Source organism: Myiozetetes cayanensis, unplaced genomic scaffold (assembly GCF_022539395.1).
Source record: "Myiozetetes cayanensis isolate MyiCay16 unplaced genomic scaffold, myiCay2020 scf35, whole genome shotgun sequence".
Classification (NCBI taxonomy): domain Eukaryota; kingdom Metazoa; phylum Chordata; class Aves; order Passeriformes; family Tyrannidae; genus Myiozetetes; species Myiozetetes cayanensis.
In genome coordinates this window covers 177,417-191,132 of record NW_026087577.1, presented here as the reverse complement: position 1 = coordinate 191,132, position 13,716 = coordinate 177,417, and the positions used below count along the sequence as shown (strand labels likewise).

Sequence of the window (13,716 nt, the reverse complement as noted above, 5' to 3'; positions counted from 1 at the left end):
CAGCAGTGCCTACTCCCCGACCCAGGCCACCCGCCCTGCCTACCACTGGCATGTTCTTGCCGTGTCTGGCTGGACACGTGCCGGCACCTGGCTCCCGCGGGCGGGTCGGGAGCCCTGAGCTCAGCGCGTTGGGGCCTGGTAGGTGTGGCTGGTGAATATTTCATGCCCGCGTTCACCGAGCCCTTTCTTGGTTACACTCCTGCCTCCTCCCCGCGCTCTCGCCATGTTTATTTATTTAATGAATTATTTATCGGCTCCCCCTCTCGCTCGGCTGGGCGCTGCCCCCCCCACCTCCGCCCGCCGCTCCCCCAGCCCAGCTCCCAGCCCAGCGCGATGATTTATTGAATGCTGGCTCTGCTCTGTGGTTGCGACGTGCTGTCACAGGAAGCTGCGGTTAAATATTAACCGAGGCGGGCAAAGCGGGTCCCCTGCCCCTGCCCTGCCCTGCCCCTGTGCCCACCCTGCTCCAGCCACCCCCTGATGCCCACGGATGGAGGGTGGAAGGCTTTGTTCCAGTCCTCACCGCTTTGAAGCCAAAAAAGCTGCTCGTCCTCAGCACGAGGGGCACAGGGTGGAGCAGACAGAGGGGCATGGAAATGGGGGAGAACCAGGGCTGCTCCTGGAGAGCTTGAGGCCTTTTGCATCCTCTGGAGAGCAAAGCCACCTGGTTGTGTCCCCCAGCCATCCCACCACAAACACCATATCCCACTGTAGCAAAGCCCAGCCAAGCCCCCTCCATGTGCTGGGCTCTGTCCCCACACCCTGGGGGTGACGCCTGGTGGGCACTGGCAAGCGGTCACACACTGTGATGCACTGGGTCTGTGACCTGCCACTCCGGGTCCCTCCATCCCTGCTGGAGCACTCGGCGCATCTGCTGTGGCCCCCCAAATCAGGGGGCCGTGGGGGGAAGGGGGGACCCCCGTGGTGAGCGCGGCGGGCGTGCGGGTGCTGGCGGCGGCGTGTGCGTTGCCAGGAGCGGGGGGTTTCCATGTGGAGGTGGGTGTTGCCATGGGTTTGCCGAGCCGAGGCGTTTCCATGGTGGCAGAGCAGTGCTGCAGGTCCTCCCAGAGGTGCACGGCACCCCGGGATGCCACCGCTGCTGCTGCTGCTGCTGCTGCTGCTGCCACGGCACCCTGGCACCTGGATGCCCCCGCCCCTGCAGCCCCCCCTCAGTGCTCCCCCCTCCCTCCGCTTCTCACCCCCGGGCAGGCAGAGCCCTTTTCCACGTGTTGTGTTTTCTTCACTTCACTTCTCCAGATGAATAATTAATAGAGGCTTTTTTGGTCCTCCGGGCCCTTCCGTTGGCCCCCTCCCCCTTCCTGGCAGGACTCTGGCAGGGCCTTGGGCCCCCAGTGCCTCCAGCATGGATGGGAACTGGGGGCTGGGTCCCCCCCAGTGCCAAGTGGGACCGAGGACCCTGGCCATCATCAGCCTCATTCATACACATGGCCAGAGGATTTTTGGGGTGCCTGAAAAGAGGGGTGTGGCTCTGCTTCCACACTGAGCTCCCCCCACAGCTCTGGGGAGCCAGGAGATCCTCCAAGACTCGGCACACGGAGTCACCTGCCCAGGCCTGAGAGCTGGTGGGGACGTGGGGACACGGCTGTTCGGCACCGCACCGCCCTGGCCACGCTCCCCACGCCAGCGAGACGGCTCCTGGCAGGAGCAGCCTGGGCCGGCTCAGCAAGCCCAGCCGCGGTTTCGGGAGCCTCCTGGTTTCATTCACGAGCTCCCGAGGCTGCCAAAGCTCCCTCCAGGTGATGCACGGCGCTGGCACCGCTGAGGCAGAGAGAGGCTGTTGGGTCGGTGCCGGTGATGTGCGCGCGCCCGGCGCGGCCCTGCATGGGAGCCAGCGGTGCGAGCCGTGTGTGCCCGCGCCAGCGCGAGCGCGCTCATGTGTGCACACGTGTGCCAGGGCGCCGATCACCTGGCACACGGCTCTGCCGGGCGGTGCCGCACGGCAGTTGCTAAGGGATCTCCACGAGGACGGGCAGCGGGAGCTGGTGTTCAGCTCAGTCTCTTCTTTACACGTGGTCAGAAGAAGGACTCACAGGCCCCCCCCGTGACTCCCCTCTGGAGGTGCCCCCCCATGCACCCTTGGGGTGAGGGGAGAGCGAGGGCCTGGCCCTGTGGGTGGGCACTTGGCCGTGTGCTGGTCCCTGAGGGAGGACAGGGAAGGAGGCAGAGCATGGCCCTGTGTCTGTGATTCTCGGCATCGAGGCTGCCCATGGGAAGTGGATGCCCACCCTCCCACCCCCTCTTATGTCCCCTGGGTGGCCAAACTCTCTGCGAACATGTGTGACCCCCGTGGCACTGAGAGCAGCAGCATGAGTACACTCTGGGGTCCTGAGACCCCACCCACAGCTCCCTCAACCACACAGACTCACAGGGGCCAGTGACCTGAGGCCCAGCACTCCCACCCTGGGAGACCCCATTGTGGGACCTGGCTCTGGTGCCCCCCCACCTGTGAGTGTCCCAGTGAGACCCCAGTGCCACCTGACCCAGATGGGACAGGCACTGGTGCCCCCACACACAGGGGTCCTAGTGAAACCCCCACATTGGTGGCACCTGACCCCAGTGGGACCTGGCACGGGTGCTGCCCCACATGGGGGTCCTGGTGAGACCCCAATGTCAGCAGGACCTGGCCCTGGTGCCACCATCCGTGCAGGTCCCAGTTAGACCCAGACCCCGTTTCCCCACCTAGGGGCATCCCAGTCAGACCCCAACAACATCAGTGGCATCTGATCCAGGTGGGACCTGGCATGGATGCCCCAACCCGGGGGATCCCAACGAGATTCCGGTGGCACCTGATCCCCGTGGGATCCACCCGGGTGCCTCCACCCGCGGGAACCCGCGGCCCGAGCCCAGTGCCGGTGCCGATGCCGGGGCGGGCGGGCCCGGGGCGGCGGCGGGAGCGCGCGCGGGGGCGCGGCGGCGGCGGGAGCGCGCGGGGCGGAGCTGGGCGCCGGGGCCGCGGGGCGCGGGCGGCTCGGGCTCGGTTCTCCCTCCATTCCCCCGGATCGCGGCGGGCTCGGGCGGCGGCAGGATGGCGGCTGGGCTCCTGCCCCTGCTCCCGCTGCTGCTGCTGCTACCGGGCCGGGGGCCGCCGGGGGCCCTGGGCAACCGGCACGCCGTGCACTGGAACAGCTCCAACCCGCAGTGAGTGCGGGCGGGCGCTGGGACCCGCACCGGGAGGCGGGGGGTTTTGGAGGGTGTCCCCGGGACGGCGCGGGGCGGGGGGCGCCGCCGGGAAGGACGCGGCGGGGACGCGGCGGGGATCGCGCTGAAGGATGCGCGGGGGGCGGCGGGTGACACCGGGAATGAGGGACCCCCCCCTTCCCCCGGTGCCGGTCTCCGCGCGGCGCCCTCGTGCGGGCGGGGCCGCCGGGCCCCCCGTGCCGGTGCCCCCGCTGCCCCTCGTCCTGCCCGCGGGGGCGGAGGTTGCTCCAAGGGGAGAGGGGCAGCCGCCCGGCCGGTTCGTGTTCCCGTGGCCGCGCTGCCGGGCGGGGCTCGGCGGCTCCCGGTGCGGGCGCGGTGGGTCGTGGGCACTGAGGGCAGAGTCCCCCACAGCCCCCCGACAGCGCTGACCTGCCGGGGGCATCGGAAGCGTCCAGCCACTCCCATGCATCCACCTCCCGGTGCGCCGGGGCGGGCAGGGGTCTTGCTCCCACCTCCAGACGCGCCCCGCGCCTGTCTGGGTGCGGGAGCGGCACCGGCGGCGCGGTGGAGGCGGGTTGGCCCGACAGGTGCCCGCCGACCCCCACCACCTCGGATCGGCAGCACTGGCATCCCCGGGCCGGCGGCGGTGGTTCCCGGGGCTGCGGGGGCGGTGGGGGGTGCTAGCGGAGGTTGGGAACGGCTACCGGGAGGGGAGCAACCAGGGCTCGGTGGTCGTGGACGCGCAGCCCCTCCCTCACACCCTGCGCCGGGGCTGCCCCTGCCCTCGCCGGCGCGGGGGGGCTGCGTGGCACCCACACCTGAGAGCGAGTGTGTGATGGGGCCGATCTGGGCTGGGCCCCCCCGAGGAGGGGGGGCTGCGTGCCCGTGGTGTGTCTGCGGACCTCTCCAGGGGGATCTGCGCCCGCTGCCATCGCCCACCTCCCCGTCCCTCACCAGCGTGAGCGCCCAGGGGTGTGGCGGGGACGTGCATCCAGCCAGAGCATCCCCTTGGTGCCCGTCGGTGAGGGGGCTCCCCAGGGCTCCCCCCAAGCCCTGCGCCCCTTTGTGCGGGGTGGGAGCAGCCCCGACAGCCCCCTCCCCTGCCATTGAGATTGTGTCGCCAGGCGGAAGCTCGGGCCCCATAAATCGTGCGTGTGTGCGACGTGCCGAGGCGCAGCACAATGGCGAGGTGCCGGGCTCGCCCCGCAGCGCTCAGCGTTCCCCAGGCCCCTCTGCTCCGGCTGGACCCCCCGCCTCACCCCCGGCCTCGTCCCCACACGGTGACACTGCCACGACATGGACAGGTGGGACCCACCCGCTCCCCCACCCTTGTCCTGCCACAACCCAGTGTCCCCACCCCATCGGCGCCGGTGACCTGCTGGTGCTCTGGCACCTCTCGAGGGACAGGGTGGAGGGGGTGCCATCAGTGCCCCCACCGTGCCACGCCGAGGGTGTTGCAGCCAGACACCCGCACCCGCCGCGCACGCGTGTCTGGCGTGGCCGCCGGCGTCCGGCTCAGGGCACGGGCGGCGCGGTGGGGGCGGCTGCGGCAGAGCCGTGTCCCAGGGACTCCGGAGCTGATATTTATTGTTAGGCAGTGCGGCAGCTCGGACGCAATTACAGCCGCACGGCAAAGTGTCTGGATTAGATAAATTATGGGGGGAATTAGGCTCCCTGGGCCGCAGCCTGCAAATCCCAGCAACCCCGCTGCAAGCGGAGCCATAAACAAGCCCAGCGCGGCCCTGCGGGGCTCTCCAGGGAGGAGGGGGGTGTCGGCTGCGGCCGCTCCTTGGGGGCTGCGCCAGGCACCCCACAAATCTATGGCATGTCCCACCGTGCCCCCACAGGTGGCCCTGGGGCCGCCCTCGGCGGGAGGATGGGGTGAGGGGCAACCCATGGAGCCCGTCGATGGTGCCTCAGGGAGCAGGGGGCTGGTGGCAGCTCAGCCCCCCCAGCCACGCGAGGGACGGCTGGGGGTGCCAGGGAGGGTCACCGAGCAGGCCGGGACACCCCTCGTGCTGTGGGTTTGGGGTGTGTCTGCAAAGCCCTGGGGAGGTGTGAAGGCGGGATCCTCGGATCCTGCTCCTGCTCGGCCAGTTGTCGGTCCAGCTGCACATTCCATCTGTCTGTCCCATCACCTCCTCTGGTGGCTGCCAGTGAGCCCTGGGGCTGTGGGATGACCTTTGGTTGGTCCCTGCCCTCCAATCCCAAGTCCTGCCAGGAACAGGCCTGACGGCACGAGGCAAAGCTGCAGGGTAGTTGTATCCCACTCAGCACTGGCTTTTGGAGGGGCTGTGACCCTGGAGTGCCCCACGAAGCGAGGTCAGAGGCTCATGGGGTGTCCCCAGCCGAGCCGGGCCCTGGCAGGCTGGTGCTGGTGGATGCCACCTCCCTGCTGGGTGTCCCAGCTGCTGAGATGGGGACAGTGATCTGTCCCTGTGCGTGGACACAGGTATGGCCAGCACCCCCTGCCACTGCTGCAGCCCCCAGGAGTCCCCCAGAGCGGGTTGGGGTGTGCCATGCTCTGCCACTGACTCCGTTGTGGGGACTGAGGGTGCTGGTAGTGAGGGCACTGGGTGCAGTGGATGAGGCAGAGTGGGGGGAGGCTGTGAGATGGGGAGTACACAGCGTGGTGCTGGTGCCTGGCTGAGGTGGGGGGGTCAGAGCCCACCTGTGTGAAGGGAGGGCCCAGCACTGTGTGCGACCCCCAGGTCATGCAGCCCCCCCCCAGCACCGTCGCTGCCGCCACGCTCACCTCTTCAAGGTGGCTTTTATCTGGCTGAGGTTGTGTCGCAGGCGGTGAGGGCTGGAGTGGGCTCTGGAGTGGGCTCTGGAGTGGGCTCTGGAGAGCCCCAGCACAGAGCAGGCTCAGTGGGGAGCATCTCATGCAAGAGAGGAACCATGTCCCTACAGAAGGGGTCTGGAGGGGGCCCAGGCTCCCCTGCATCAGCCAGACCCCAACACCGGGGCTGTGCACAGAGGGATCCCTCCATTGCATCCACTGGCACCCACAGGATGGTGGCAGCAGCAGGAGGGATCCCCCCTCCCTGGTGGGTCTGGGGGCATCCAGTGGGAGGTGCTGTGGGGCACGGGGCAGTTGTGCCCGAGCAGGGGCAGTTCCCCGCTTGGCTGCAGGGATGGAGGAGGGGATGGTGGTGATGACAACAGGTGTGGTATCCCCAGGCCAGCTGAGGGGGGCTTGGCCACCCCCCACCCCATGGCTGTGCTCTCCAGGCTGGTCTTCAGTGCACCCAGAGCCCCCTGCCACCCACCCAGGGGTGCCTGGCGTAGTGCTGGCAGGAGTGGGTGCCCGGGGGCAGAGGGTGCCGTGCCCAGTGAGTCACGGCGCTGGGCGGCACCGAGCCCCGGCTCCGCAGCCGGGGTTCCCATGGGAGAAGCGGCCACGTTGTTGGGGTGCAACAGGGCCGGGGCCACCTGCTCCTGCCCGGGCTGGTAATTGAGTCACCGGTTGCAGATTGATGGTTTAATTAAAACCCAATTAGAAACCTCATTGATCTTGTTAGCAACATGGGAAGGTGCCGGCTTTAGCCGGGATTACAGGGATCGCATGGCCGTCAATAGTGATGGGGAGGGGGGGGAGTGGGGGCAACCTGTAGGGTGATGCTGGAGTGCCGGGGTGCTTGTGGATCACCTCAGATGCCTGCTGGCACCCCAGCCCCTCCGCCTATGGAGCAGCCCCCCGTCCTCTCCCCACCCCGCCCCCGTAGCCCCAGTTCCCCACGCAGGGAGGTGGCCCCGGGGACACGGTGTGCCGGCGGTGCCGTTAGCGCCCGCGCCTTGCGGCTGCGCCAGGCGAGGCCGGGGGGAGGCTGGAGGGGGGGGTTGTGCCGTGGCTCGGTGCCACCCGCGTGCGTGGGCTGCGTCGCAGGCGCTGTCTGCCGAGCCAGCGCGCGTGTGCGTGGCCGTCTGGGCGCCGTGACTGTGCAGCGCTGGCTGCGTGGGGAGGGCTGGCACGGGGTGGGGGGAGCCACGCTGAGCTCCCCCCGTGTCTCCCCGGCTGGCTGAGCGGTGGGTGCAGGGGGACGGTTGGTCTGTCTGCCCCTCTGTCCATTGCGGCCAGGGCGGTCAGTGCGCCTTTGCCTCTCGCTGTGGCGCGGGGTGACAGGAAGGGGACTCGTAAATCAATGGCACTTTTTTGTTCCCCTGGTGATCGATGGGCCCCGGATGCGCCAAAAGGACGAAGCTGCTGGAGCCAAACAAAGGGCCTGGCTGTGCTGGGTGGGGGTGTCCATTGCCGGGGGCACCGTGCAGTCACCACATGGGGGACGCCCCGCATCGCCCCGCTCATCACCACTGGCACCGCCAGCATGGGGTGCTGAGCCCCACTCCAGCCCCACTGCCCTCCAGGCTTCTCCCACACCCACGTGGATGAGTCTGCAGCGTGGGGGTCCAGACGGGGGTCTGGTCCGTGCCGTGCCACCGCTGCTGGGGCGTGCTGCAGTGCACCAGGCGCTCCCCGGCAGTGCGGGAGCCAGCGCGCGGCACGCAGCCCGGATTTATGGCAGCAGATGGGAGCGGAGCGGCCGCCCAGCCCACCGGTGGCTGCTGCGGCCTGCCAGGTACCAGGGTCCCACCGGGGTCCCTCCGGTGCGGGGCCGGTGGGCGCCGAGCCCGGGGCCGGTGATGCCAGGGGACATCCATCTGCCCAGCATGACAGGCTGCTGGAAGGTACCACCCTGCTCTACAAACGCAGTCGTGCAGAAGTGATGCTGCCCGTTCTCCTCCCGCACTTAACCCTTCGGGCACTGCTGGAGCCCACCGTGCCCTGCTGGCCAGGCCGTGGCCGCCGGAGCCTGGGAGATGGAGGGTCCCTCCTGACCCTGGGACGGGGCAGCCTGTGCCTGCCCTGGGGTGGGTGGCAGTGAGGAAAGAGGCCGAGTCCCTTTCTCAGGGTGACTGTTCCTGCCCTTCTACCCCAAACCAGGGCCCACAGTGCTACCAACAGGTCTCGGGGTGCTTTGGCCATGGTGCTGGGGGAGCTACTGGGTTTAGGGGTATCCAGCTGCATGAGATGCTGCTCTACAGTGACTGTGCAGGAGCCAAGTACGGCAGGGACACAGCGTTGTGACTGAAGCTGCTGCCGGGGTCCCCTGGCTGTGCTTCAGGCCGTGGTGGCCCTGTGGCTGCCTCCTTGTGGGGCCATTCCCCAGCCCTCCCAGTAGCTGATGATGCTCTGATGCTCTGGAGCTCCCGGCATGCCATGGCAGCTGGCAGTGACTACCACGGGGCCCTCACCACACCACCTGGGGCCCCTGAGCCCCACCGTGGGTGCTGGTGTGTCCCAGCCCCGGGGGGAGACGTTGGTGCCTCGTTAGCGAGGCTGTTTATCAGGAGCCACTCTTCCTAATGAGCCGCTGCTTAACGAGCCCCAGCGTGGGGTCCCAGGGGGGGCTGTGTCTCAGCGCTGGGTGCCGCAGGGGAAGAGGGGGGGGTTTACAGCTCCCCAGCACACCAGGACAGGGTTTCCCCTGGCACGGTGGGACGCGGAGCCGCGTGTGACGCTTCCTCCGGTCCCTCGATCCCCTGGCACATCCACAGCCCGCCCCGGTGTGGGGAGCAGCTATTGGGGTACGCCGGCGTCCCAGCTCCGCGTCCCGCGTGGAGTTAATTGCGAATTTCTCCTTGGGGCCATTTCTTTAATAACAAGCCTTTTTCTGCACCCCCCCCCCGGCCCGCCCCCCTTCCCACCACATCAAAGGGAGAAGATGAAAGGTCCCGGCGCCCGCTGAGCAAGGGTGGCTGCCTCAGCACCTTCCCGGCGGAGCAGTTGCCGGCGGGTGCCGGGCTGGGCTGCGGAGTAGCGGCTGCGCAGCGAGGGAGGGGCCGCGTGGATCTCCGCTCCCTGTCCCACGGCGGACGAGCTCCACCATCAGCCCCCCCCAGCCGTTGCCCCCCAAGAAGTGCCGGAGGCGACGCTTCTCGGCCCACCCCCCCTTCCCATTTTTTTGCTGCCCGACACTACGTCCCCCTTTTAGTTCTGTCTCTGCCGCTCGGCTCCTGGAGTGCCGCGGGCGCCGGCGGTGCCGGGGCTCCCCAAACAGCGCCGGGGGCGATGGTGCAGGGTGGGGCGCCTGCACGTGCGGCCCTGCCCGGCCCTGCCGGGGAGACCCGGCGAACGCTCGGCTGCGAGGGAGGGGCGGCGGGACCTTCGGCGGGCCAAGGGGGAGCCCCGCGTGGTGGGAACTCGCAGAGCGGGGTTTATGCCCGCTAAAAGAGCCGCGATCCGGAGCGGTGCGCCGCGAGCTGGAGCTGCACGGGGGAGCTCGGCCGCGTGTGCCGGGATGCCGCGGTCCGTGCCCCGCGGGATCCGGGCTCGGGACCCCCCCCCTCTTCCCCGAGGCAGCGCTGAGGCAGCGCCGAGCGTGGTCCGGTCAGGGTCGGGTGCTGTCGCGGCGGGCTCGGTGCCGAGCCAGCGCCGGGTGGTAATTAATTGGCAGGAGCAGCGGGTCAGCGCGGCGGCGAGGATTACCGCGGCCGGGATTTCCGTCGGGCGCGGATTAGGAGCCAGCGGAGCCTCTCCTGAGTGGATCTGAGGGGATTGCTGCTCCTAATCAATGTAAATGAGGCTCCCCCAGGGCCACCCTTTACGGCATTAACGAACTAACGGGATTAGCCAGAGCGGGGTGAGAAATCCTGGCTCCGAGCTGCCGCGCGTGCCAGGGCCGTGGTGGGCGGCCGCGGTGGGTCGGCTCTGGGCTGCTGGAGGCAGAGAATGCCAGGGAATGCCGGGGTTCCCCGCACACCCAGGGGCTGCGCGCCGTGGGGACCGTGCTGCCTGCAGGACCCCGATGCCACTCTGGGTCCGTCTGTTCATCGTGCTGTGCGTGTCTCCTCCTTGAGGCTGCTGGCACGTTCCCAGCAGGACCTGGCAGTGCCGTCACGCGTGCCTGTGCGTTTGCCCATCCCACCCGTGCATGTGGCTTGACAACAGATCTTCTCCCACCCCACTCGTGCCCCCGGGGATGTTGATTCTGCTCCACAGGTCCGTGGGGCTGCACGGCCCCGCTGCGACGGGGGCTCCACACGGAGGTCGAGCAGGGGGTGCTGCTGCTTCCAGTGTCCCCAGTCTGCAACTTGCTCCTTGTCCAGTCTCTGGGTCCCCAGGGAGGAGGTGGGCGGTGTCTGGGGAGGTGCGGGGCGTGTCCCTGACCCCCGCCATCCCCTCCTTCCCTTGCAGCCTGCGGCGGGAGGGTTACACAGTGCAGGTGAACGTCAACGACTACCTGGACATCTACTGCCCGCACTATAACGCCTCGGTGCCCGAGCACCGGCTGGAGCAGTACGTGCTGTACATGGTGAACGCGGAGGGGTATCGCACCTGCAACACCAGCCAGGGCTTCAAGCGCTGGGAGTGCAACCGGCCCCACGCGCCCCACAGCCCCATCAAGTTCTCGGAGAAGTTCCAGCGCTACAGCGCCTTCTCACTGGGCTACGAGTTCCGCGCGGGGCAGGAGTACTACTACATCTGTACGTGGGGGCCGCGGGGCGGGACCCCCACACAGCCCCCCCCAGCCCCGGCTGGGTCACCCCATGTCCCTCCTCGGGGAGTCCCCCCATCCTGTGGGGCCCCTCTGCGCCCCCAGCAAGGGCCAACCCCAAAGCTGGGGCTGTCCCTGCACCTCCCGCAGCTGGGCAGTTGTTCCCCCTTCCCTAAGAGTGGGCACCCGGAGCTCTGGGATGGGGGTCAGGGAGGGGTTGATGGTGCGGGGAGGGTGCATGATGTGGGGGAGAGATGGGGCATGGGGAAAGATGGAAGGATGGCATGGGGGTGTGGGTGAAGGTGCTGGTGCAGGATGGGGGTGCTGGGGGGTGCTGGTGTAGGATGGAGGATGCAGGATTGGGGTGGTGGTGCCGGATTGGGATGCTGGTACAGGCTGTTGGCACAGGATTCAGGTGCTGATGCAGTGCAGGATTTGGGGTGCTGCTGCATTCCTCCAGCCCAGAGCACACCCCTGGGCAGGACCAGACACCCCCATGCCCAGGGGTGCCCAGGGCTGGGGTCATTGCCACAGAGCCACCCCCAGCCCTCTCTTGCCTTGCAGCCACACCAACACACAACCACCGCCGGGCCTGCCTGAAGATGAAGGTGTTCGTCTGCTGCGCCTCCAGTAAGTACCTCTGTGCCCACCCTGGGGGCTGTGGGCGAGCGGGGGGCGGCGTGGCTGGCCGGCGGGTCCCCTCTCCCTCCCTGGGCAGGGGGGGCAGCAGCACAGGGCATCCAGGGAGCGTGACCCCCGTTCCCTCTCTCCCTCTACAGCGTCACACTCCGGGGAGAAGCTGGCGCCCACCCTGCCCCAGTTCACCCTGCGGCCCGAGGTGAAGATCGAGGACCTGGGTGAGTCAGGCAGAGCCCCCCGGCCCCGCAGCGCCGCGTCCCCCCCGCCGCCGCCTTTGGGGCAGCCCCAGCTGACTGGGGGTGGGGGTTGGGGGCCGCCCCGCTGCCCCCTCACCCTCTCGCTGTTCCCCGCAGAGAACTTCAACCCGGAGATGCCGAAGCTGGAGAAGAGCATCAGTGGCACCAGCCCCAAGCGGGAACACTTGCCCCTGGCCGTGGCCGCCGCGCTCTTCCTCATGACCCTGTTGGCCTCGTAGCTCCCGGCGCCCGCGGGGGCCCGGCCAGCGCCGCTCTGCCGAGTGCGGCCCCCCCGACCTGCCGCCCCTCCTGAGAGCCAGCGGGGGAACCACTGCGGGACCACCACCACCCCTGCCCGGAGAGCCGCCCGCAGAGCTGCCCTGCGGGGCGGGGATCGTGGCATGCGCCGATCCTGGCTGGACTCGCCTCCCACCCCGCCAACGGGCGCGGCCACGTCCGCAGGGACGCGCCACACCTCCTGCCGACACCGTCCTGTGCCGCGGGGTCCTGCCCGCAGCCCACCCCGTGCCCTGGGGCTTGGGGGGCAGCTCCACGAGGGGGAGCCTGGTGAGGGCAGGGCCCCCCCCAGGGCCGGGCAGCCTGTACATACCCATATAGATCTATACATACTGTACAGAGAGCGACTACAGAGATATATCTATACTGTACCATAGGCAGCGGCGCCGGCCCCGGGCTGGCTTGTACATAGTCGAACGTGTTGGATTTTCCTCGTCTTCCGTGAAGACCCGACCTATGCAAACGCACAGACACTTTTTGGGGAAAAACAAAACAGAACAAAACAAAACAAAAAAACAAAAACGAAAAAAAAAACATTCTCGACCTTTTTTTCAAGTGCTTTGGCTGGTGATTTTCATATTCTGCTCTTAGTCTATTAAAAAAAAAATAATAAAAGGATAAAAAAAAAAAAACCACGGACCCCTGTCACGGTGGCGTGCAGCGCTCCCGGCCCTTGGAGGGGCTTTGGCGCCCGGGGGGTCTCCAGCCAGGGCAGGGGGTCAGGTCTGAGGACTGACCTCCACCCACCTTACCAGGCACAACAGCTCCAGCCGTGGCAAGTGGGGCTGCAGGGTGCACCCCTCCGCTGGCTCTGCTTCCCATCGACCCCCCAGCACCAACATGGAGTGTCTGGCAGGGATCCGGTGCTTCCAGCAGGAAAACAGCACGGACAGCAGGAGAGCCCACAGGTAAGGGCAGCTTGGGGGGTGGGAGGGCCTTGGCACCTGGGGGTGCTGGGGTGGTGTTGGGGGCAGTGGGTGTGGGAGAGCCTTCCTTGCCATCCTCAGCAGCTGCACAGGGCGAGCAGCCATGGGGTGCTGGGAGCCCCATGGGAACCCCGGCATAACCCCCCCACCCCACCCCCGGCGCGTCTGGCTCTGCCAGGCATGCCGGCTCCTGCCGGCTCTGGGGGGATCTGGCACACGTTGGCGTCTGCTGCAGGAACGGGGAATGCCCTCGGCTCTTCCTCGGTGCCTCCAGCCAGGCAAGGAGGTGTGGGGGTTGGGGTTGTGCCTGGGGCTGGAGTCGTTTCTCAGGGGGCTTTCACTGGGGTCATGGAGGAGTGGGGCACAGCCAGCCCCCCACAGCCCCCATGGGCACAGGGGAGCAGCTGTGGGGTCCTAACCCTGCACTCCACAGGGCTGAGGGGGCTCAGTGTCCCCAGGGAGTGGGGCAGCCGCTCTCCCCACAGAGCAGTGTGGGATGTGGGGGCTGTGGCCCCTCTCCCGGGGTGTGTTGCTGTGCCGGGGGAGTCCCCGCAGCCGCGGCGGGCAGGGCGGCCGCTCTCCCCCACCCAACAGGCGCTGCTTTGCTGGGCGGTGGCTGGGTGTCCCGCCGGCCCGGGCTTGTCCGGGTGCGGGAAGAGCCGACGAACCCGTCGGACGGGTCCTGGTAGCGCTCCCGGCAGGCGCCGGGCTCCCCACTTACCCCCCGCGCTCCGACAGGCCCGGCCTGGCGTGGGGCTGAGGTCCCTGCCACGGACCCCCCACCCGGGGGTCTCGGCGTGCCGCTGGTACCCGAGGCTGACACAGGGCAGGGTGGGCATGGTGCGTCCATGGCAGCACCACCGGCACTACCAAGGGCCGTATCCGGCAGGGTGTGGGTGCCAGGGACCAACCACAGCCCCTGTCCCTGTGTGGTGCCATGACGGTGGCACACGGAGTGGT

The 13,716-nt window shown here is 68.4% G+C and overlaps 1 protein-coding gene across 2 annotated transcripts; it reads left to right on the top strand.

Moving 5' to 3' along the window:
* Window positions 1-2,990: 2,990 nt before the first annotated feature.
* Window positions 2,991-12,366, top strand: EFNA3 (ephrin A3). Of its 2 annotated transcripts, XM_050327864.1 has the most exons (5): window positions 2,994-3,159; window positions 10,358-10,647; window positions 11,223-11,288; window positions 11,438-11,515; window positions 11,651-12,366. In XM_050327864.1, exons 1-5 carry the CDS (start codon window positions 3,047-3,049, stop codon window positions 11,770-11,772), a joined length of 669 nt encoding a protein of 222 aa, XP_050183821.1. In that variant the 5' UTR covers window positions 2,994-3,046; the 3' UTR covers window positions 11,773-12,366. The 2 variants fall into 2 exon arrangements, with proteins under 2 accessions (XP_050183822.1, XP_050183821.1); XM_050327865.1 differs by lacking the exon at window positions 11,438-11,515 and having other exon boundaries at window positions 2,991-3,159.
* The last annotated feature ends 1,350 nt before the right edge of the window (window positions 12,367-13,716 follow it).

What these genes read in the sequence shown, in the direction of transcription:
- EFNA3 (XM_050327864.1), top strand. Translation starts at nt 3,047, where the DNA reads ATGGCGGCTGGGCTCCTGCCCCTGCTCCCGCTGCTGCTGCTGCTACCG. An exon ending in TGGAACAGCTCCAACCCGCA is followed by an intron (nt 3,160 to 10,357) that starts GTGAGTGCGGGC and finishes CTTCCCTTGCAG; the next exon opens with CCTGCGGCGGGAGGGTTACA. An exon ending in GTTCGTCTGCTGCGCCTCCA is followed by an intron (nt 11,289 to 11,437) that starts GTAAGTACCTCT and finishes CTCCCTCTACAG; the next exon opens with CGTCACACTCCGGGGAGAAG.